This window comes from Oryctolagus cuniculus, chromosome 14, assembly GCF_964237555.1.
Source record: "Oryctolagus cuniculus chromosome 14, mOryCun1.1, whole genome shotgun sequence".
NCBI classification, from domain to species: Eukaryota; Metazoa; Chordata; class Mammalia; order Lagomorpha; family Leporidae; genus Oryctolagus; species Oryctolagus cuniculus.
Window position 1 is genome coordinate 59,605,888 of NC_091445.1, and position 25,248 is coordinate 59,631,135.

The 25,248-nt window shown below is 43.1% G+C and overlaps 2 protein-coding genes across 5 annotated transcripts in view; one reads left to right on the forward strand and one right to left on the reverse strand.

The window, feature by feature from the left end:
- The window catches only part of LOC138845174 (large ribosomal subunit protein uL23-like), a 1,058,548-nt gene that overhangs the window by 821,570 nt on the left and 211,730 nt on the right, over positions 1-25,248 (forward strand). The window lies entirely within an intron of this gene.
- Positions 1-25,248, reverse strand: part of ADAMTS12 (ADAM metallopeptidase with thrombospondin type 1 motif 12) — a 363,744-nt gene that overhangs the window by 11,760 nt on the left and 326,736 nt on the right. For all 4 annotated transcript variants that reach the window (XM_002714101.5, XM_070056623.1, XM_070056624.1 and 1 more), the window contains 3 exons: positions 16,156-16,332; positions 10,393-10,536; positions 2,127-2,286 (listed from right to left, as the gene is read on the reverse strand). In XM_002714101.5, the coding sequence (XP_002714147.2) occupies positions 2,127-2,286; positions 10,393-10,536; positions 16,156-16,332 (481 nt within the window). The remainder of the gene's footprint in view (positions 1-2,126; positions 2,287-10,392; positions 10,537-16,155; positions 16,333-25,248) is intronic.

A 25,248-nucleotide genomic window follows, 5' to 3' on the forward strand; every position in this document is an offset into this window, starting at 1 on the left:
GCTTTCCCAGGCCATTCTTCTCATTCTTATCTTTCTCTGTAGGTCTTCCCTGCCCTCTCCAGTTTAGGTTTGATGTCCTTTTCAAGTAGTCTCTAACTACCCTTCTCATAGTGCCTCTCTCTAGTTTGTAATTTTGTTTATTGGTAGACATTGTATTTAGCATGTAATAAGTACCCAATACAAACTTGCTGGATAAATGTATGATTATAAAATAAACACCCATTAGGAAAAAATCTTCTCAGGATGTTAATGGCCTGGGCAGTCTCTTTTGTATGCCTCAGAACTTGGGAGGAGGCAACCACACAATTCTCCATTTCTCATCTCTAAGAATCTTTGGAAAATGACTATCACTGTGTGTGCTAACAACATGCTGCCTTACCAGGAGCAGCATGGTCCTTTGTTGATGTCTCATGGTTGGCTCTTTAATTAGAGGCAAAGAAAATTCATCCTGACACTCTACATTACTGGACAGTATCTACATGAGGCATTTTCTACTTCGTAACTAATGTAAACAAATTATCAAAAACTTCCTCTGTCCCTATTGGAGAACTTTCACCCCAAGTACTTAATTTAATTTAGAAACCTTGCATGTCAATGAAGTTCAAAATATCAGTGGGGTGGAGATTAGAGTTCGCGGTTGAACCCACTCATTTATGGATAGAAAGCACAGTCTGTTGAAATGCAGTAACTTGTCCAAGGGAGCTAACTGAGTTCCCTTGTGATAGTGTTGATAAGAGCACTTTATCCATATTATTTAAAACATTCACTACAACTCTGCACAATTTGTATTATTATTCCCTTTATATACAAAAGGAAATGAAGGCTAAGAGCATTAAGCAACTTGTCAAGGTCATATTGGTAGAAAGAAGCTCCTTTAGGGTGCAGACCCAGTGTTGCCCTTTCCCAAAACTGGATTTCTGCTTTAGCTGTGGAAGCATGGCATGTGGAGAGCAAAAAAGGAGGGGGACCTGGGCTGGCAATCTGGCTTTGATGTCACTGCACTCTGAGTCACATATATGCCACATACCCTCTACAGGCTGCAACTGAACACATTTGAAAGAACTGAGGGAATTATATGCCACAATTTGGGATACTTTTGACAGTGAACATTGAATGTCAAAGACAGTGTTGATATGTCACAGCTTACCTCTCGCTATTTTTTTAAAAAGATTTATTCATTTGAAAGTCAGAGTAATAGAGAGAAGGAGAGTCAGAGAAATTTTCTATCCACTGGTTCATTCCCCCAAATGACAGCAATGCAAAGAGCTGGGCCAGACCAGTTGGGCCAGGAGCCAGGAGCTTCTTCTGGGTCTCCCATGTGGGTAGCAGGGGCCTGAACTTGGGCCACCCTCTGCTGCTTTCCCATGTGCATTAGCAGGGAGCTGTATGGGAAGTGGAGCACCAGGATACAAACCAGCGCCCATATGGGTAGTGAATTAACACACTACGCTATAATGCCAGCCCCACCTCTCGCTCTTTGAATTCCCATTGTCCATGTTCACAAGCTATTCCTTGCCTCCACCCAACTCCCAGCCTCCATGTTCTCAGTGGGGAGGCTTAAATGTCTGCAAATTCACCTCCTCTGGACTATCCTTTGGTCAAAGTCTGGAGAGTGTAGGAATTGTCAAAGTCTGGCTCTCTGTTCAGGAGTGTACAAATCTGAGAACTGTGCCTCTTGTTTTTCCATCCTGTTTCCTCCATCCCTTACTGGCCCTCTCTGGAAGCACTTCCTTAATGAATCCTTTGCACACACCTTCACTAAGACTCTGCTTTCAGACAATCTGACCTGGGGCAGTAGTAGGTTTATAGAGAAGACCATTTGTACTTGACTGTGTTCCCAAGAAAGTCAAGAACCTCCCTTTGACATATTTGAAAAAAAAAAAGGAAGTATACAATTATCAACTAGGTGGATGACATCAGTGTGGATATTGTTTGATAGGAAGGTAGATGAGATAATCCCTCAAGGAATTAAGAATCAAACCTCACTGAATCAGACTCCTTGCAGGTGGGCCTCTTTCAGATTTCTGTTCAGCAAAAAGCATGCAAAACGATCCCCACGTGGAGTGATGTGCAACGACTTATTTAAGAAACACTCTCTTCTCCACTCAGCGAATCGATTCACTCACCAGCACCTCTGCTGCAGGGCTGAGGATTGCAGTTTTGGAATTCTGGAGGTCTGGGTTCATGATCACACAGGCACTGTGCTGGATCTTCGAGTGTACTGTTCTCTGAGGGGACACAACGCACAGTCCTCTTCTGGAGGCCGCCTCCGCAGGAAGCAGTGCACTGCAAGAGAAGGGTGCACAGTCAATTATTCCCCAGAACCACTGAGAGAGCACAGCAGAGTGCCGCTAGCACAGCTGTGATTGAGCAGGGGGCAGTCTCTCCATTATCAGAAACCTTTTGGAAGAGTCATAAAGACATTAATAGTTTGCAGCTGAGAGTTTAGGAAGGGTCTTATATGATGGGTTGCGTGGATTGAGTTTGGTTTAGTTTACTGTTTGGTTCTCTAAAGAATGTTCCCTTTTTCCTGTGTTTGAGAATGATCTATTGTCTTCCCCTACATAGTTTCACCACTGGGATCCAGGCAGCCTTCTGAGCACCACGGGATCCAACTCACCCAGCCACACAGGAATGGTCCCAGGAAGGATTCCTAAATCAAGTTGGGCCAATTAATCACTTCCTTGGAAATTTGAAATTGAGACCCAGCAAAAGGTTACATCTGAGGCTGAATTATGCAAAGTTGGGTGCAGTTGTGGCTGTATTTCCTGCTAACCAGAAGGCAAGAAAGCTAGATGACAGAAGACATGAGTGGAAGGAAGCACATTATTAGAGAAGAGTGGAAATGAGAGGTGGTGTGCTGACAGGGTCTTAATATCCTTGGTCCACCTGAAACTCCCAACCCTGAATCATGAATACATAGAGTGAAACATAAGGAGGGAAGTTGAATTACAAGCGAAACAGAAGAAAATGGGCTGGCTTTTTTGCCTCTGCTTTTCAGTTTCTCTGAACTAGTTTTGATTCAGGCTGGGAATCAGATGTGGGGAAAACAGCTGAGAGTAGGGAGAAAAGAGAAGTGGGAGAGGAAGACCTGGATGGAATGGGGGGGAGCATGTGCACTGGAGGCAGCGACAGGGCAGAGTATGGAGGTTGGGGCAGCCATGTGTGGTCTCAGGACATTCTAACAGACAGGACTCTAGTGCAAGGCCATGATTGATTCCCTACAGCAGGAGGGCGATGCCCACCACGTGGAAGCAGCTTCTATACGATGATTCCTGGGAATGTCAAAAAGTATGCATTCTTTTTTAAAAATTATTCTTTTGTGGTAAAACATAGAAAACAAAATCTACATTTTAACCATGTTTAGTACATAGCTCAGGTACGTTAAAAACATTCACACTGTTGTGCAACTATGACCATCCATCTCTAGATCACTTTTATCTTCCAAACTGAACCTCTGTACTCATTAAACAAGAATTTCTCATCTCCCGTCCCTACAGCCAGCCCTCAATAACCATCATTCTATGTTTTTTTCTTTATGAGTGTGAATACTGTAGGCTCCTTGCATAAATGGAGTCACACAGTTTTGTTCATTTCTGAGTGGCTTATTTCAATAAGGACAATATATTTGAGTTTTATCCAAACTGTAGCATGTGTCAAAATTTCATTTTTAAGATCGAATCATGTTGCATTATAGGAATATACCACAAGTACCAGAAGTTGTTTATCTATTTGTCTATCGATAGAGCCTTAGGTTCTATTTTTAGCCATTGTAAATCACTTACACTCTTACGATTTACATTGACATCATGTTAAATTACTTTTAACTTCATCTTTCTTATACAAGGACACTCCAAAAAGCTCATTGTCAATAGAATTAAAAGTTTATTTTGGTATAAAAATTTTTGAAATCAGTGCACAGGTTTTTCATAATATGCATTTTCAAGAACTTTTTGAAGACCCATTATATGCATGGAGTTCAACATTTTTGCACTAAAATAAACTGATCTTTAAATCCTATTTCTATAAACTTTTTGGACTACTCTTGTATGAATCAAAACCTCCCAGGGGTCAGAAGCCAGTTCCTTTTTCTTTCATGCTTCACAGCAATTAGCACAACATTAAATAAACACTCACTGGTAACTGGCCAAAAAGGACATCGGTATGGAAAATTATGGAAAAATTACTAGACTCAAAGGTTTTCACTCGCTACTTAAAATATTACTGGACACCCAGCTCACTAGATAAGAGAATATTTACTCTTGGCTCACTGATAACTCAGAACACTGCCACCCAGTTATGGCTTCTCACAGAGACTTCCCATACAGATGATAAAAGGAGAGTATCATATTTTTTAACATCACTAATCCATATTATTTTACTCTTTATAGTGCTTAGAGTATGGTGATTGACAGGGAATCTCATGCTGTGTAATTAAGTCAGACCTATCTGTGATGAAACCTGAAGGTATTTTACACAGTGAATTCACCCCAAATTCTCCATGGTTGTGGTTAAAGAAAAAGAGAGAAAGAGAGAGACAGAGAGACAGACAGACATACACACACACACACAGAGAGAGAGAGAGAGAGAGAGAGAGAGAGAGAGAACTATTCAACTGATCTTTAGTGAATAAAAGAGAGCACAGGGAAGAACTGTGGAAAGTAATCAAACCATAGTGTGGAATGAATATTGGGCTAGGATTTAGCAGACTTGGGCTTTCTTGAACATTCATTGTTTTCCTGGATCCTTCATTCCACCCCACTCTTCTTCTGTGAAATAAGATTGTCACATAAAGACCAAATGTTTCCAGAGTTCAACAAATATAAGGGTACTTCAAAAAGTTCATGAAGATGATATTAAAAGATACATTTATATGGCACAAAAAATTGAAATTCATGGAAAGCTTTTTTTTTCATACCACACATTTTCTGTGAGCTATCTGAAGACTCCTCATACTTGCTGAGGTACTGCAGCTGTGGGGAGCAACTCGGACTAGACTAAGTTACTGGAATTAGGACTTATTCTATGCATCTGCTCTCCCACAATATGGTGCTGGGAGAGAAGAAAACAGCTTCTACACAGCTGCCTCCAGTTCAGCCAATAAACTGTAGGACTTGCTCCTGATTGGAGGAGAGCAGCGTACTCGGCGTGTGGGCAGCCGAGTTGGGATTGGCAGAGGAGGACTATAAAGGAGGAGAGAGACGGCATGCACCAGGAACATCTAAGGGGAACATCTATCTGAAGGAACATCTGAGCAGCCCCTGAGAGAGCCGGCCAGCGGTGTGCCGCTCCCCTGCGGAAGTGGGGAATGTGGCCAGGGGGAACTGCCCTTCCACGGAGGTGGAAGGGATAGTAGCCAACCCGGGAAGAACCAGCAACAAACCTGGGGAGGGCCGAGCAGACGAAAGAACAGCGCAGGGTCTAGTGTCGTTCCCCCACGAAGAGGGGGAGCGACATAATGGTGCCGTGACTCGGATATGAAGCCTAGGCAGGGCTTAGTGTCGTTCCCCCACGAAGAGGGGGAGCGGCATAATGGTGCCGTGACTTGGATAGGAAACCTAGGACGGATAGGAAACTTAGGAGGGAAGAAACGGGAAGAAGCAGGAAAATATCGGAGAGAGAGACTAGCAAACAGCCTAGGGAAAAGCCGGACGAAAAAGGTGCCGGAAGAAGCTATTGAAAGCCTAGGGATAGACTCAGATACGGACTACGGGGGGAAGCTGGGAGAAATCTCTAAGGTCGAAGGCGAAAGTGAAAGCTAGAACAAACAGACTCGGATACGGACTGTGGGGAGAGGCCAGGAGAAATGAGGGAGGAGTATTGTTGGAGGAAAGCTTGGGGAAACATACCGGGTAGAGAAAAATGTTAGGGAAATTGAAGCTGCGGGGGCAGGCCGAGGCGGAGACGAAAGCCACTTTGGGATTCTCAAGTTAGCCTGGGAATAAGGGGCGAAAAGTTGAAACCAGAAGCGGAAACGTAAGCCAGATTGGGATCCGTCTGATTAGCCCGGGGAGCAAAGGACGGGAAGCCAAATCGTGGGGCGGAGACGTGAGCTGGGTTGAATTCGCCAGGTTAGCCCGGGGAACTTAGATTGAATGCTAGTGGTGGAGACGTAAGCTACGCTGTGTGACTCGCGGAGGCTGCCGCGCGCAGAGAGAGCGTGCGGGGCACAAGTAGATAGGGAACGCTGGGCTAGTGCGAGACCGCGGAGTGTGCGCGCGAAGCCAAGCCGTGCAGATAAGAGAAGTGTGCTGAAGCGGCTCAGCCGGGAAGCCGCCAAGAAGCAGCCTTGGGGCGGGCGCCGGGAAGCCGCAGGGATAAGAGAAACAGAAGTTTAGAAGTAAAATGAGAGAAATAGGAATGCTGGAAGATAGAAGTAAAATGGGAGAAATAGGAATGCCCAGAGATAGAGAGATAGAGAAATAGAGAAAGGCCTCCCCACAACACAGCAATGAGAGAGCTTGGATTCGGTCTGCCTGATTAGTGAGGCGATGAGCACCTGTGGGCGGCTAGCAGCTTATGCGCCGCAGGTCACCGAAGACAGGCACGTTATTAACATCAATAGTCTCCCCACAATACCGCAATGAGAAGGCTTGGATTCGGTCTGCCTGATTAGTAGGGCGGTAAGCACCAGCAGGCAGCTCGACCAGAGTATGAGCTGCAGGTCACCGAAGATAGGCACGAACCAACACTAATAAGTCTCCCCCACAATACGGCAATGAGAAGGCTTGGATTCGGTTTGCCTGATTGTTAGGGCTTGTAAGCCCCTGCAGGCAGAGCAGAGCATGCGCTGCAGGGCACCGAACACAGGCACGCATCAGTGCCTAAAAACCTCCTCACAACATGGCGAAGAGAGGACCCGGATTCGGTTTGCCTGATTGATAGGACTTGTAAGAACCTGTGGCAACTCTAGCAAGTAGAGCAGAGTGTGTGCCGCAGGACACCGAAGACAGGCGCGTATCAACGCCAAAAAATAAAAAGAAAGGGGGATCTGTGGGGAGCAACTCGGACTAGACTAAGTTACTGGAATTAGGACTTATTCTATGCATCTGCTCTCCCACAATATGGTGCTGGGAGAGAAGAAAACAGCTTCTACACAGCTGCCTCCAGTTCAGCCAATAAACTGTAGGACTTGCTCCTGATTGGAGGAGAGCAGCGTACTCGGCGTGTGGGCAGCCGAGTTGGGATTGGCAGAGGAGGACTATAAAGGAGGAGAGAGACGGCATGCACCAGGAACATCTAAGGGGAACATCTATCTGAAGGAACATCTGAGCAGCCCCCGAGAGAGCCGGCCAGCGGTGTGCCGCTCCCCTGCGGAAGTGGGGAATGTGGCCAGGGGGAACTGCCCTTCCACGGAGGTGGAAGGGATAGTAGCCAACCCGGGAAGAACCAGCAACAAACCTGGGGAGGGCCGAGCAGACGAAAGAACAGCGCAGGGTCTAGTGTCGTTCCCCCACGAAGAGGGGGAGTGACATAATGGTGCCGTGACTCGGATATGAAGCCTAGGCAGGGCTTAGTGTCGTTCCCTCATGAAGAGGGGGAGCGGCAGCAGCAAATTCTTGCTCTGTGAGAAGCTAGGTCAAACGGAGAAATATAAAGCAGAGAGCCGATTGATATCTTACAGGCCCAGGTCCTTCAGATCTGGAAAATTTCTTCTTGCACAGACCCTTTGATCATATTCTCCCTTCTATTTTCTCCATTTGCCCTTTTGCCCTCCTTGATGGCTTAGGCCTCTGATTCTTCTAATCTTTTATCTCAGTTTCTGTCTTTGTCTTCTTTTTCTTGAGAGATTTCCTCAAATTATTGTCCCAATCCTTCTACTGAAGACGTAGTTTCTTTTGCCATTTAAATTTTGTAAGGTCTCCTTCTGTTCTTGAATATTTTTTTTTATGTAACTTCTTGTTTATGTCACAGATGTAGTCTGTTATTTATCTGAAGAGATTAAATACCATTTTTCAGGAAGAATACATTTGTTTCTTGCATGGTCTCTATTTGCTCAGAGTTCCTGTTCTAATTGTCTTGCTAGTTTGCCTTTTGGCATGAAGGGTTTTCTCAAATGTCTGATAATCTTAGGCTAAGTGATTTCCTTTCAGAATAAGTTACCCAGGCTCCTACTGAGAATTCCTGGGTGGCAGTTGATAAGAGATGACTCTACACAGGGTGATCAGGAAGAGATAATTTTGTAGTTATTTTTTTTTTCTCATGACATTAAGCCACTCCTCTGCCTCTGTAGAGCTCAATGAGGGGAGAGCAAAGCATCCCATCATTTACCATATGTATTTTTTAAAGATTTATTTATTTATTTGAAACTCAGAGTTATACACAGAGAGAAGGAGAGGCAGAGAGAGAGAGAGAGAGGTCTTCCATCCACTGGTTCACTCCCAAATTGGCCACAATGGCCGGAGCTGCACCACCTGAAGCCAGGAGCCAGGAGCCTCTTCCCTTGATTCTCCCACATGGTTGCAGGGACCCAAGGACTTGGGCCATCTTCTACTGCTATCCCAGGCCATAGCAGAGAGCTGAATCGGAAGAGGAGCAGCTGGGACTAGAACTAGAGTTCATATGGGATGCCGATGCTTCAGGCCAGGATTTAACCCACTGTGCCACAGCACCGGCCCCTTTCTTCTTCTTCTTTTTTAAAGATTTATTTATTTATTTGAAAGTCAGAGTTACACAGAGAGAGAGGGAGAGACAGACAGGCAGAGAGAGGTCTTCTATATGCTGATTCACTCCCCAGTTGGCCGCACCAGCAGGAGCTGCACTGATTCCTGGCCAGAGGCCAGGAGGTCCTTCTAGGTCTCCCACATGGGTGCAGGGGCCTAAAGACTTTGGCCATCCTCCACTGCCCTCCCAGGCCACAGCAGAGAGCTGGATCAGAAACGGAGCAGCCAGGACTCAAACTGGCGCCCCACCAGCTATGCCGCAGCGCAGGCCCCCTTTTACCATATGTATTTTCATTTGCCACCACCAACTGTGCTTTACTCTGAAGTCTCTGGTGTAGCTCTCCAGAGAGAAGACCTCCAGGCTATCATTGGGACAGAGAGAATCTAAAGATTCTCCTGCTTCTCTTCCAACCTTCAATCCACCTCCTACCCTCACCCCTGCCTTCAGAAGCATCTGAACAGATTGTCTGCTTCTTGGCAGTCCTGTGACAGCCAGCTTGTAGCTTTCTCTGCATTGCTAAGTCTCTAAGTCTATTGTAAGTTTGACCATCTCCTTCCAGCTTTTCAAGTTTTACTGACCCCTCTTTCTGCTGTCTCCTGCCCTATCTTTGACTTTGTGGGTATGTAGCATTTTTGCTGTGTTATCCTTTCTGCCTATTTAGTGGTTTTGGGGGGAAAAAAGGTAAATGTGTATTTTAAATCCATAGCTTGTCTTTTTCACTTCACAATAGATTATGGAGGTTGGGAGTGATTCCAAGGCTGGCTCCAATGTTAGCCACTCCCCACCATCTCTTTCTTTCATAAATACAATTGATGAATTCCTGATATAGGGCTCTTCCAAGGACACTTCAACTTATGTCCACTTCCAATAGGCTACCATTTCCAACTCCCTCAGGGGATTGTCCACAAGACTTAAAAATGTTCTTTCGTAGTTTTTAATCTTTTGTGAGAATTTGTGCCCCCAAAGAGTCAGCACTTACTCCCGACACTGATCAGTAAGGTAAAATAACCAGGCCAGTAATGTACCGTTTCAGGCTTCAGTCTCCTTTTTCTCTGCCTTATTCTTATTTTCTATCACTGCTGCTTCCCTACTGTTGCATTTCCTAATAAAGTATTAGATTTCACATCAAGAAAACCCTTGATTTTCCAGAAAATTCAGGCTAAGACAAGATTCTGATGGCAAGAAACTATGGTTGAATTATCTTTATTTTCAGCATCACTGATACAGTGTTACTTATGCAATAAATAACCTTCCAGAGAATAATAAATTCCCCACAGTTTAATTACTTTGTTTATCTCCCCATCAAACATGTTGGCCATCTGGCAGACTGATCTGCTGAGGAAGGGCTGAAAACCACTAAGTCAGACTAACCCTGCAGTTTCAGGACACGGGTAATTCATCTAGGAAAGGTGTTGGGTCCCAAAAAGCCTTTCCTTAGGCTTTGTTCTCTTGGCATAATTTTGGTATTCAATCTTTCTTTGTGTGAAAATATTTGCTCTTTTCTCTTCTGAACTCAAGACAGTAAACATGGATCCACAGCAGCTGTGGATCAGGTTCTCGTAGATTTGGAAATGATCAATGGCAGAACAGCACAAAAACAAAAGGGTATAGAATCACAATGTGAATCAATGACTATCTCAAATATTTACTTTTATAACCCAAAGAAAATGAATGCCATTTTATTTTATGAAGTTAAAGTCAAATGAAGCTTCTATAACTAATTCTTACCAGGTCCCAGTTCCCAGTGGTCCAATGACAGCAAAGGTGCGCATTGCAGGTCCTGGTGGACGTGGGCTTTTTGGCCCAGTCACAGCGGCCTCCAGGGCAAGAGACTCCTCTCTCCTGAACTCCGCCTCCACAGGACCTGGAACACTGTATCACAACAGGGAGAAGATCAGGGAAAACCCAGATGGTGGCAGACTCAGCGATAGGGGAGAACTTTTCACCATCACTTTGGTCGTCTATCATATCCTTAGGAATATTAGCAACTGTATTGGAATCTGTGACATCCTTTTGATGACTCTAGTTACTTAAAACAAAAATGGGGAAACAAGAATTAAAGGGTGAAGGTGATGGGGTAGGGTCGATAGAGGAAAACTTGAAGATCAACAGGAAGAGGAACATGAAAAGATGCCAAATGGCCCAATGTTATACAATATGTCAAAAGTAAAGAATTTTGGTTAAAACCCTAAATGAATGGTCACTCCATAAGGGATGTTATGTTATCTGCATTTTGCTTTGGGGCACAAGGGTCTAGAAACCAAATCTAAGTTTAAAGGTGTTTTTATAATGATTGGCTTTGATAGCCCCAGAGGGGGGCTCACATTTGTAATATGTTTTTATTTTTATTTATTTATATATTTATTTTTAAGAAAGCTTTTATTTAATGACTAAAAGTTTCATAGGTACAGATTTAGGAATATAGCAGTTCCCCCCAACCTGCCACCCATCCCCACTCCTGTCCTACCTCCTACTCCCTCTCCCATCCCATTCTTCATTAAGATTCATTTTTAATTAACTTTATATACAAAACACCAATCTATACTAAGTAAAGATTTCAACAATTTGCACCCACCCCTACACACAAAGTATAGTGTTTGAAGACAAATTTTACCATTAATTCTCATAGTACAACTCATTAAGGACAGAGGTCCTACCTGGAGAGTAAGTGCACAGTGACTCCTGTTGTTGATTTAACAATTAACACTCTTATTTATGACGTCAGTGATCATCCCAGGCTCTTGACATGAGCTGCCAAAGCTATGGAAGCCTTTTGAGTCCATAAACTCCATCAGTATTTTTACAGGGCTTTAGGCAAAGTGGAAGGTCTCTCCTCCCTTCAGAGAAAAGTACATCCTTCTTTGATGGCCCCTTCTTTCACTGGAGTCTCACTTACAGAGATCCTTCATGTAGAACATTTTTTTTTGCCACAGTGTCTTGGCTTTCCATGTCTGAAATGCTCTCATGGGCTTTTCAGCCAGATCCTAATGCCTTAAGGGCTGATTCTGAGGTTAGAGTGCTGTTTAGAGTGTTTGTCATTCTATGAGTCTGCTGTGTGGCCTGCTTTCCATGTTGGAACATCCTCTCCTTTTTAATTTTATCTATTGTTATTACCAAACACTTGGTCTTATTTATGTGATCCCTTTGACACTTAATCCTATCTATATGATCAATTACACACTTAATATGATCACTTTAACACGTAAGATGACATTGGGATTCGGTTTTCCTTTCCTGCTACACAAAGTTTTAGAATTAAATGTGTCCATATTATGAACAATGAAATTGATAGATTCATTTGTGATTCTGATGCATTGACTGTAATGTTCCCAAAATAAATTCAAGATGACAAGTTGGATTTCTGAAGGGATATAGTTCTAAAAAACCTAATAAGTTATATTGTCTCATTTTCATGAGGTTTCTGGAAGAAAATTATGAATTCACCAAATCTTTGAAAACTATTCTGGGTACTTGGAAAAGCACTTTTGAAAAATCTTATTGGTTATAGCAATAACTACAGCAGTAAAACAATTACAACTATCTTGTCAATATTATGCCCATCACACCAGGCACTTATGTGTAGTGGTGCCATAGAATATGGCAATTACATACAATTAACCTTTTTTGTTCAATTGAAGAACTAATGTGTTATCCTCACAATATTCCAACTTTGAGAATCAGCATGGATTTCCCCCTAGTTATGCAGTATGCTCTTAACTCTGTATGAGAAGAGAAAACAAATCCTACTTTGGGGATTGCCATGTACTCCTACATAGGGGCATACAGATGCAGGGCCACCTGGCCAAGTAATCTGCAAGAAAAGGGGTGAAAGAAGTCTGGATAAACTGGTTCTCAAAGTGTGGTCTTCAGGTCTTCAAGTCTAGCATCCTCTGGGTACTTGTTGGAAATGCAAAATTTCAGGCCACATCTCAAACACTCTGTATTGGTTACCACCAAGGAGGTGCCACTCACTTGTGTTCTGACAAATCTTCTAAATTCTTTAGATGGTGATGCCAAAGTCTGCCTACTCCTGATGTACAGCTATTCCCACAGCTCTATTGCATCTGCCACATAGGTGGTAAGAGCTGGCTTAAATTTACTGATAAGGTCGAGAACATTCCCAGAATGGCAGTCCATTGGACAGTATGGACAGGCAGAGCAGCACCACAGTGGGCCAGAAGCCACCAAAGAAGCAGAATGTCTTTCTTGTATCCAGAAAGAAGGTCTGATTCTTGTGTTCAATAACCTGTGAAGGTTATTGCCTAGGTTGCTGCCTAGGAAACACCAGGGTGTGGTTCAGAGCTCAGGAAGCAGCATGAATGCTGGACCCGGGGGGAGGCAGGCAGCTCTAGGGGGTTCAGTCGGGCTTCCACATTGACTCTGTATCTTCAGGTTAGGGTTCTCCACCTTCGCTTCCTGGGCACTGAACAAATTATCTATGCAGTGTTTCCTCAGTTTGCTCTGCTCAATTGCCTTTGGGCTAAGTTCTAGTGCAGAAAGAGCACATGCATTAATGCATTAGAGTCTGCCTATGTGTAAACTGAGAGTCCATCACTTATTTCCTAGTTGTGTGGTCTCAGGTAATTTTCTCAGCCTTTCTGAGCTTCAAAATCCTCACCCTTAAAATAAAATGAATAAGGCCTAACATATAGGCCAGTGTGAGAATTAGACCATGTGTTGTATGCAAAATTCCTATCCCATGTACATACTTAAAATATGCTGGGTTTCCAGCCATCCCACTCCCTGGAATTTACCCAAAGGAAATGAAATTGGCAAACAAAAAAGCAGTCTGCACATTAATGTTTATTGCAGCTCAATTCACAATAGCTAAGACCTGGAACCAACCCAAGTGCCCATCAACAGTAGACTGGATAAAGAAATTATGGGACATGTACTCTATAGAATACTATACAGCAGTCAAAAACAATGAAACCCAGTCATTTGCAACAAGATGGAGGAATTTGGAAAACATCATGCTGAGTGAATTAAGCCAGTCCCAAAGGGACAAATATCATATGTTCTCCCTGATTGGCGACAACTAACTGAGCACCAAAGGGGAAACTTGTTGAAGTTTAATGGACACTGTGAGAAACAGTGACTTGATCAGCTCTTGTCCTGACAGTTGATGTACAATGTAATACTTTATCCATTTTACTATTTTTTTTTTGTTCTAGTACCATTGGTTGAACTCTGTAATTAACACACAATTATTCTTAGGTGTTTAAATTTTAACTGAAAAGTGATCCCTGTTAGGAATCTGGAAAACATTATGTTGAGTGAAATAAGCCAATCCCAAAGGGACAAATGCCACTTGTTCTCCTTGATAGGTGACAACTAACTGAGCACCAAAAAGGAAACCTGTTAAAGTGAAATGAACACTATGAGAAACGGTGACTTGATCAGCCCTCACCCTGACTGTTGATGAGCAACTTGATATGTTATCCCTCTTAGTATTTTTTTGTTTGTTTGTTCTACTTAATACTTTTGGTTGAATACTGTCATCAATACACAATTCTTCTTAAGTGCTGAAACTTAACTGAAAAGTGATCACTGTTAAATATAAGAGTGGGAATAAGAGAGGGAAGAGATGTGCAATTCGGGACATGCTCAAGCTGATTTACCTCAAACAGTAGAGTTAGAAACATACCAGGGGATTCCAATTCAATCCCATTGAGGTGGCATGTACCAATGCCATCTCACTAGTCCCAGTGATCAATTTCTGTTCACAATTGATCGTAATGATAGGACTAAGAACCAAAGGGATCACATAAACAAGACTAGTGTCTGCAAATACTAGCTGATAGAATAAAAAAGGGAGAGAATGGTCCAACATGGGAAGTGAGATACACAGCAGACCCATAGAATGGCAGATGTCCTAAACAGCACTCTGGCCTCAGAATCAGCCCTTAAGGCATGCGGATCCGGTTGAAAAGCCCATGAGAGTATTTCAGGCATGGAAAGCCAAGACACTCTGGGGGAAAAAAAAAAACCTAAATGAAAGATCTCCACGAGTGAGATCCCAGTGGAAAGAATGGGTCATCAAAGAAGGAGGTACCTTTCTCTGAAGGGAGGAGAGAACTTCCACTTTGACCATGGCCTTGTCTAAAAATGATCAGAGTCAGTGAACCCAGGGGGCTTCCATAGCCTTGGCAACTCATGACAAGAGCCTAGGGTGATTACTGATGCCATAAACAAGAGTGTCCATTTGTTAAGTCAACAACAGGAGTCACTGTGCACTTACTCCTCATGTAGGATCTTTGTCCTTAGTGTGCTGTACATTGAGATTTAATGCTATAATGAGTACTCAAGCAGTATTTTTCACTTAATGTTTCTGTGCGAGAGCAAACTGTTGAAATCTTTAATGTACGCTAAACTGATCTTCTGTATATAAAGAGAATCGAAAATGAATCTTGACATGAATGGAAGGGGAGTTGGAGTGGATAAGGGGAGGGTTGCGGGTTGGAGGGACGTTATGGGGGGGGAAGTCATTGTAATCAATATTCTGTACTTTGGAAATTTATATTCATTAAATAAAAGTTAAAAAAATAAAATAAAATAAAAAGAAAAAAATATGCTGGGTTTCTCTGTTGTTGTTGATGATAATGGTCTTTTAGAAATGTTTATTTATTTGAAAGGCAAAGAGAAAGAGATAAATAGTAATCTTCTATCAGCTGGTTTACATCCCAAATGCTTACAATAGCCAGGGCTGGGCCAGGTCAAAGACAGGAGCCAGGAATTCAATCTGTGTCCACCAGACACAGGGACTCAAAAACTTGAACTATCACCTACTGCCTCTTAGGATGAAGGTTAGCAGGGAGTCAGGATCAAAATCAGAGTTAAGACTTGAACAACAGCACTTTGATATAGGTGTCCCAAGTAGCGTCTTAACTATGAGGACAAGCACCTACATATTTAATTTTGGTCTTTATTCTGTTTGGCACAGATGTAGTTAGGGGTATGTTTTAGCTCTCAAGGCGTGTGTCTCTTAGAAAATCATACCGTTCTACTCCACCAATGAACAGAAAACTAGTTTCATGTGATGATGCAGAACAAAGACCCAGCAGAGCTAGGGTCCTTGCAAAAGAGAGAACCCATACCCATACCATCTCACTTTTATTTGTGCAAATGATGATCTGGGCATGTAGCAGTGAGGTAGAACTATACAAGTATACTGGACGTGGAAAGGATATGCTCTCTCCATGACTTCAGCCCAGCTGCAGAAGCCTGAGAGGGGCACATGAGCTTTCAACCAAAATGGCTCTCAGCCAAGTGGTCCTTGTTCAAATCATTCCATTGTAGTTATTTTCCCAAAAGTCCCCGGTGAAGGTCTTCTGGCTCCTGTAGGTGTTCAGCTTCCCCGACACACCGTGGGATCAGTGAGGGGAGCCGGTCACTGGCAGGATGCAGACGTGGTCTGCCCTGACTTCCAGATCCATGTGCTGACCCATGCCAGGCTGTACATCGGTGTAACTCCCTTTCTGGAGATCTTACCTGGCTCCAGGGCTCCACCTGCCACTCCTCACAGGGCTCTGGGTTACAGCTCATACTCAGTGGGGGAGGAATGCCGGCCAGGAACTGGCAATGAAACGGCCTCAGGCTCTGTTCATCCCTGCTGTCCAGGCACTGAATCTCGCGGATCTTGAATCCCCCACTGCAGTTTCTGGAGCACTGTTGGGAGAGCAAAAGCAAAGGCAACACCTGAGTGCTCAGTATTGGGTCTCCATTCCTATCTACCAAAAGGTAGAGGCTCCAGGCTTCCAGTCTGAGTGAAGGGTTAGGTATACTTCAATTGAACCTTGTGTTCCTTTTCATGCAATAGAGAGGAAATCACACAAGCAGGTGCCCAAATGGGGCTATGACGTCAGAACACAGGCAGAAAATTGAGAGGGTTTCTTTTTTCCTTTCCTTCCTTTGAGAGTAAGGGAGAAGTGGGGGGAGGGAGAGAAAGAGAGAGAGAATGTGAGAGCAATACTCCTGTCTTACTCTTATCTGCTAGTTCACTCCCAAAGGCCAACAATTTCCAGGGCTGGGCCAGACTGAAGCCAGGAGTGAGGAACTCAATGTGGGTCTCTCCCATATAGGTGACAAGGATCCACTACTTGAGGTTGCCACCTGTTGCCTCACAGGTTAGCAGGAAGCCAGAATCAGGAGGAGAGCTACAACTCAAACACAGGCATTCTGACATAGCATGCAAGAATTCCAGCTGGACCAAACACCTGCCCCAGTGTGTGAGTTCTGATGTCGGATAGGAGTGGTTAAGTTACAGAACCACTCAGAGCCTCGAGAGCCACATCTGTGACCTGGGATGATGACAGCTACCCCCAGGCTGTTCTGAAGTCTGTAGACACTGAGAGTGCAGTGCCTACTGGTACACTCTGTCTCAGTGCGTGCCTGTCCCCCCTGGAATTCTGTCCTCATTCCTCTCAAAGAAGCCCACCTACCACTGTCCAAGAAGGGGGCATCTAGGTTCCCCATGAGGGGAGCTGTCTGTCAAGGTCCTTCCACCCCTTTCTAAGGATCCTGCTAAAATAGATTTTCTACATGATTTTGAATACTAATCAGGTTACTGTGTCTCTTAGGCAAGGCCTGTAGCAGGAAAATTCATGGAACATCTGCTCAATGGCTTGACTCATGGGAATGAGCTATCCCTGTCCTTGTCCCCACTACCATCCTTCCTCCTACACCTGCCATCACCTGCCTCCACCACTGAGAGTCTTCTCAGCACATCCCTACTGAAAGCCATTACATGGGCCCTAGGAACTCCCCTCTTCCCACACTCTCAGCCTTGTGTAGCCATGTCTGTGCCTGCTCTGTCTCAGGAAGGGGATGCTCAGGCTGCTGAATTATTCTGATGGATCATGACAAATGTTAGTGGGCTTGGGTCCACTAACAAAAAAAGAGCTCATGCGGCCTTTTGTAGAGTACTACCTTTGTTGGCATTCTGACCTCTTGGATTTTGGCGGCTGCATGTCCCTTTGGCTTGTCTTGCCTCTGCATCCTGGTCTCCCTCATGGGACTGGCCTGACTTTTCTTGTCCCTGTCTACATCCAGGTGGGGACCTCAGGTAGGTAGAATGGAGATGGATTCCTGTGCTCATTAATTCAGCTTCTTCCCCAGATTCTCCCTAGTTTAATCCTATGTCCTTGAAGTTCTTATGACTAAGCATTTCCTGCTTCCCTCTCTGCATTACCTATCATTGCTTTTCTTTTATGTCTCAGCTAAAATGAGACACCACCCCAGAGAGATCTTCCTTGGATATTTTATACATGAAGGTGCTTTCTACTGATAGTTATCATAGCCCTTTCTCTGTGTCTATCATAGGAACTTGAAACATAAATCAGCTTTTACTTAATCTGTGCAACCTTAGACTATCACTGCCATGAAGGTAAGCCCAACCTGCCTTATTCAGCATGTGTCGTGAGTACTTAGCATGGGGCCAGTGTAGACAGTTAAGAAAGATTTGTTGAATCAATGTATGAATTCTGAGAAAATGCCAGCTGGGTGAGATCCCAGTGGGCTGAGGATATCTCTGGTCCCCACGAGGTAAAGAACATCTTTCGTTATCCTCCCGATGCTCTCATTAATTATGTCATATGCAGTCTAGGCTAAAGAAAGGTGCCATCAAGAAAGGGTGTCTTTTCTTTTAAAGTATATTTTCATCTGGCTGTCTTCTCTGCATGGTAAAAGATCATGCTCTCTTTCTGGCTATGGTAGAATAATTGTGATTATAATTTAGGTTGTGAAAAGAAAATTCCCCAAGGCTTTTCAGTAGAAATGAACTCCAAATACTGCTCTCCTTCCTCTGCAAATTGATAGACCAGGCTATAGTTCCAGGCTCCCAGCTTCAGCCTGGACTAACCCCAGCTATTGTGATCTTTGGGGTCTCTCTCTCTCTCTCTCTCCCCCGTCCCTCCCCATTTTTCTGTCACTGTGCTTGTCAAATAAAGAAATAAATATTTTTAAAAGCAACTGCTAATTTAAAAATAGCATAGAACAAATGACAAAGTATACTGATAATGTCCACATAAGAAATTTGTAAGACATAGTATCTAATGGAGTTTTATTGTTTCCCATTTGTTGCTATAATCTGTTATTCTCAGATTTAATTTTTAAAGGAGTGTTACTTTTTTGTGTAGACCCTATACATATTCAAAGAGAGATTAAATTCACTAATATGTTGAAGTCAGTAATAAGGAAAGACAAATCTACGATTTTCTATTCCATTTTCTAAAAGGCTGATCCAGTTAGCAAGTGGGAATTGGCAGCATATAAAATCACTCCACTCCTCACGCAGTTCTGCCATCGGCTTGATGCCAACTGTTGTGTTCATTTTCTTGGTACCCTGGAAGAGGTCATTTGTATTCCTACTTTCCTAACATGGAGCCCAAGGACAAGAGCCATGCTAATGGAACAAAAAGATTGGCTGACACCCTGTTGAAATCACACAGGTCTGATAATTTTCCAGGTACTCCACCATTTGTTTAATTCAAAACAAACTCAGTTAGAATGAAAAATATCTTTAGCTGACAGAAACCTCTGGCAGAAATAAAATGCAATCTCACTTTTTTTCTTATGTTATTTTTAATTTATGAAGGAATCCTGATATAGTTTCCATGTTGGGTTCACACAGACTGTTCAGATAAGTATAGAGAAATTAACAAACCAAGATTAAGAGATCAACAGACTTCATTCAGGTAAGACCCTGGCACCACACAGATGCATGACGTGTAGATTAATTATGTTGCTTCTCAATGCCTGCATTTCTACATCAGTATTAAAAAGAAGATAAGCTAGATTAAACTACTCCAATAGTTATGAAGGGGAGAGGAACTTTCTATCATGGGCCATTTGGATTTTTATAACATTTTTCATGGACCATATAAAATTATCAACTTAAAAATTAGCCTGCTATGGATTTATTGGATTTTCAGTTCCATCTGCAGTTGCTGTGACAGGGCCAGGTCAAATGATTTCATGGGACTGATATGATCTGTGGGTCAGACACTCCCATCCCTGCTCTGGACTGTCATAAGGGTGTGGGATCACTGGATTTGTACTGAATTCTGTTTTGATTTTGGAATGTTTTTGCTCTTGAAGATATGTGCCAAACATTAAATAAGGATTCTTAAATAATTCATAAAGAATTCCTTCTGCTTGTTATTCCATGCTAAATACATTTATAAAACCTGAAGAATCAAATAATTTATTCCAAAGTCATACCCCCTTCCATTTCCTATAGTAATTGAGCAATTACTATGTTCCAAACTCAGAATCTCTATGGTTAAGTGGTTTGAAATCCATCAGGGGCAAGGCAGGTCATATAAGTGAGCAGAAGCAATAAAGATTATGAGCCTATGTTGTTCATGAGCTAGCGAGGGCACACAGTAGGCAGTCCATTTCAGTTGAAGAAGTCAAGAAAGGCATGAATAAAGGAGGTAGAACTTCAGCTGAGTCTTATGAGGAACTACTGCTCATTTGGATGGCAAAGAAGGGCAGGGGCTTCGGAAGTGGAGAGAAGCACAGTGTTATGAAATCACATGGCTTTCCTGGGAACAAAAAAATCAGTCAGAATGTGAGAGCAGAGCGTAGGAGGAGAATAGGGAAGGGGAGGGGAGGGGAGAGAGGGGAGAAGAGAGGAGAAGCAGAGGCTACTATACAGAGCCTTGTGATCTGGACATGGTGTTCCTAGAGTCACACTTTTGTGGTCCTAAAAGCTTCCATTTAATTGTCAATCCTCCTAACCATTTCTTCTTAGGGATTCATTAGTCTGAGATATTTAGGGAATATCAAGAGAAGGTGATAATTCACACACAACAAATTATAAAAAGGGTACAATAAATACTGGGGTTTTCAATGTATCATACACCATCCTGCTACTAAATTTTTGCTTTCTGAAGACAGAAAATTTTCTATAGCATGCATATCAGTATTTTGATTTTTGTACCCTGGACTTTATATATGCCTACAAAAGTAGAGGACTGTCTGGATTTAGCAAGGTAAGAATTATTTCCCTATGATATTCATCTATAAAAATTCAACACTATAAAAGATAGCTCTGTTATAGACAATCTGTAAAATTCAATAAATATGGAGGCAGAAGCGACAGGAGACAGAAAACTAGTTAGTAAATATGTGAAACCCACAAACATAGGAAAGATTTTTGCTTTCTCTTATTTTCCAGCAAAGTTATAGATAATAAAGCCAACTACTGTGAAAACAAAATTGCAATGTCTACTTGGGAAAACAGATCATTCCAAGAGAGAATGCAAAAGTCTTTGTGAGTCATTTCAGAAGTAATCAAGAGCGTCAGACTTAACTATGAAAAGGGGGGCGTTCTATCTCTTAAGAAAGATAATGAGAGGCTTGCCAATCACCAGTCTGCAAATCTTCAGAAAAGTATGACAAAATGTTTAGCCAGGAGGTGTGTGGAGCTGCAGTTGAGTCATAGTTTTTGGTGTCAAACCCAAGTGTGAGTCTTTCAAGTTTATCTTTGCCACTTGCTGCAATTCTTCCATCACAAAAATCACTTTTTCTTTTCATACAAATTTTAATGCTCTGAAATTGGCATGCATCTTACAACTGGTGCACATATTTATTGTGGAGTGTTTCCTTTCTTCTGAAAAGCAGTAGTAAAATTGATGACATAGCCATTGGTTGATGGTTTCTTGGAATTAAGATTATTCAATATTAGCTTTGGGAGCAACTGAATGTTGTGGCTCAAACACTCTAAAACTTAATTTCCTCAGAGAGAGTTACAAAGTCCTAAATTGCAGCAAAAATGATTTTTTTCTTAAATCTAAAGCTTTCGTGAAATGCCAGGTACATGGCAGTATTTTGTAAGTGTTAGCAGCCATAGTAGGGTCTTCAAGGCTGGGGGGCACTTTGACCACTAGTCTGCTTAGTTCTGGTAGTAAACACCTGCTTGGACCAGTTATTCCATTAGAGGACTTACCTATCACCTGACTACATGCCTTTCGCCCCAAGTCTAGAAGCCAGAGACAGTGAACCTCAAGGATTAACTAGAGCTCAACATTTGCCCGTAGCTTTTCCTGCCAGTCTTTTCCATCACCAAAGCTGTTTTGGAGTCTTTATCTTTTCAGATCCTCATAAGAATTCTATAAGGTAGAACTTCAGAGGTAAGAAAACTAAAGCTCCTAAGAGATTAGATGAATGGACCAGTGTCACACGCTGACTAGTGACAGAATGGGGTTGCCAACCCATGTGTGTCTGATTACAAACCCATTGCTGTCTCTAGGAAATCTTTCCATGTCTGTCTCTGGGACAAATCTGAGCACTACAACCTTGATTTTGCTTCAGACAGATGAGCGTATGGAAAAGCAGGCTATTTAGACAGGTTAAAGCGACAGGTCTCATTCTCCTGTCACATATGTGACAAAATGTTCACAGCAATTGTTTCAGCCTCATCAAGAGGCATAATGGCATTAGAGATACAAGCTAGTATGAGAGCAGCACTCACAGTGGTGAAGAATTCCTGGTCAGGTCTGCAAAATGCCAAGTGAGAAAGGGTGATGGGGCTTTCTTTAGGAGACCTGATCTCAGAGATGAACCCCTAATCTTTCAGGGTTTTGCACAGGGTAAAATTCCTCAGGTTAGTCACTTTTCAAAGTGCAAGCTATTTCATGCATCTATCCTTTTAAAGAGCCATGAAAATTTCAAGTAAATGATTATTTCCAGTAAGGGGCAACTAACTGGAACTTTAGGACTTGATCAATATTTGGCAAGGTCAGTAATATAGGATGTTTCTTGAGATTTTTCAGTGGCAAGATGGTGGAATAGGAAGGGAGCACACTGATAGTCTGGGGAAGAGACAGTTTAATAAAAGTGGAGATGCTGCAGGTTCAAGGAAGAGTTGGGGAAGAAACAGCAGAGGAAACTCTTCCGGAACTAGTGATTCACAGTGGACCTGCGTGGAGTGTGGGAGCCCACAGCTCGGGATACCAGTGGCAGACTCAACACACCAGTGCTGGAACACGAGGTGAGCTGAACCTCAGTAGCCTGAGACACCAGCGGGAAAGCGGAAAAGAGAAGCCTAGAGGGAACGAGGCTTGAAGCCCCGTGGGGGAAAGTTCACCAGGCTAAATAGAGGAGAGAGGAAAAAAAAAAAGGACCAAGACAGACACCAGTTTCTCTCCGCTCACCTCTCAAAGGCGAGCAAGACAAAGAGCAGGTGCCATTTTGGTCATACGTAAAAGCTGCACGACCTCGCCAAACAGAAAAACCTGACTCTGTGGGGGGAGGGGTAAAATAATAGGAGATTAGGACCTAGTGAATGTGTGGAGCTAATGAACTGAGACTATGAAAAAAGAGACAGTGGGTGAGAAAACTCACGGAGCTTATGTGAGTACTCTCCAGAGACGCTACAATTCGAGATTTTTCTAGATCTGAAAGAGAATTGCTAACTAAACACTCAGTCCCAGTCCCTGAGCTTTCTATGCACTGAGAGAGAGAAAAAGGGGAGTTCCAAGATGGCAGAATAGTGACAGGGTGGTCTGATTTAGGCTGGGCAAGATTAATATTTTAAAAGTGGAGAAAGTACACTCTCAGGATAAAACTGCAGGGGTACTGCAGTGGGAGATCCTGCAAAAGTAGTAGAAATGGCCCGGACCTGTGCAGAAAGTACAGACATGCAGTAAGGTGCGACTAGACAACAAAAGACCCAGCAGCTTGGATCTGAGGAAGAAGGCGCCTGCCTGGGCAAACCAGGCAAGATTGGACTGCACAGTTGATACAGTGGGAAGGAGAGCTTAGTGAACTGTACCTTTCTGAGTCCAGCCTGGACCCCTCAGGACAGCAGGGTGACTGCTCACCCAAAGGTAAAGGAAAAGAAAAGAGAAAAGCAGCCTGTCTATCTCCTTCCCCCTCTCCCTGCTACATCAGAGACCTGCAGCCAGTGGTGGGAGAGCTGGTTCCATTTCTGGACACAGACAGTTAGCAGTCCCCAGATCCTGTGTGCACATTCAGCAATTATTCGGATCACCCTATACCCCAGTCAGCAGGGGCAACCACAGAAATTCAAGTGAAACCAAGGGAGATGGTCCCCACTGTGCCAGCTGCACACACTCAGCAATGGGAGGGGAGGGGTAGTGATCCCTACCAAAGGGAAGTGCCACCTGCAGGACACTCCTATGTACCCAGCACAAATGTGAAGCAAGCAGAGCTGCAGCTGGTGAGTATTTTGAACGCCTGTGAACCAGAGCTCTCACAAGGCAGAAAAACCCACATACCCCACTGACATTGAATCTGGTTGGGAGGACCAGACTTGATCCAGCAGGCTGGAACACACATGGACAGTGTGGCTCTGAGAACACCTCAGTCTCCTTGCAGACAGGATGGGCTAGTGGAATGGAGTGGCCCCACTGGCACTCCTTGACCTTGAGGGCCCTGGGGGCTGAGACTGAGAAAACACTGTGACTGCGTGAAAGGAGGCATTGTCTGTGTATACAAAGGCTGTTGTTTTTTTGGTGTTGATTTTATATCCTGCTATTTTATTAAACTCTTTTATGAGTTCTAGTAGTCTCCTAGTGGAGTCTTTTGGTTCATATATACATATATGTGTGTGTGTGTATGTGTTAAAGTCTATTTAGTATATTAGGATGACCACACCAGCTCTTTTTTGGTTTCTGTTGGCATTGATTATCTTTTTCCACCCTTTCACTTTTAGTCTGCGAGCATCTTTGTTGGTAAAATGTGTTTCTTGTAGGCAGCAAATAGATGGGTTTTCTTTAATCCATCCAGCCAGTCTGTGTCTTTTAACTGGGGAGTTGAGACCATTTACATTCAGTGTTAGTATTGTTAAGTACTGACTTTGTCCTGCCATGTTTCTTTAAATAGTTCTGTTTATGTACTTTGGATTTCATTTGTTCTTTTGCTGGGTAATTATCTACTTTTCCAGTGATGTTCCTGTTTTTGTGTTTGAGCATGTTTCCTAGGGCTGGGTGTGTACTTACAAATTCTTTCAATTTCTATTTGCTGTGGAAGATCCTTATTTCTCCTTCATTCATAAGTGAGAGTTTTGTAGGGCATAGCAATCTGGGTTGACAGTTTTTTTTCCTCTTAGGACTTGGAGTATGTCTCGCCATTCTCTCCTTCCCTGTAGGGTTTGTGATGAGAAGGGTGAGTTTCATCGGGTTTCCTCTGAATGTGATTTGGCATTTCTCTCTGGCACATTTCAGCATCTTTTCTTCATGTGTTACTGAGGAGAGATTTGCTACTATGTGTCTAGGTGAAGATCTTTTCTGGTCATGTCTATTGGGAGTTCTGTGTACTTCCCAAACTTCAATGTCTCTTTCTTTCTCCAGAAGGGGGAAGTTCTCTGTTATATTTTCATTAAGAAGTCCTTCTAGTTCTTTCTCTGTTTTGGTGCCTTCTGGAATTACTAGGATCCATATATTGGATCCTCTGATAGAATCCTGCAGATCTTCAACCACGTTTTTTGTCTTTTTTTTTATTTTATTTTACTTATTTGACAGGTAGAGTTAGACAGTGAGAGAGAGAGAGAGAGAGACAGAGAGAAAGGCCTTCCTTCCATTGGTTCACCCCCCCAAAATGGCCACTATGGCTGGC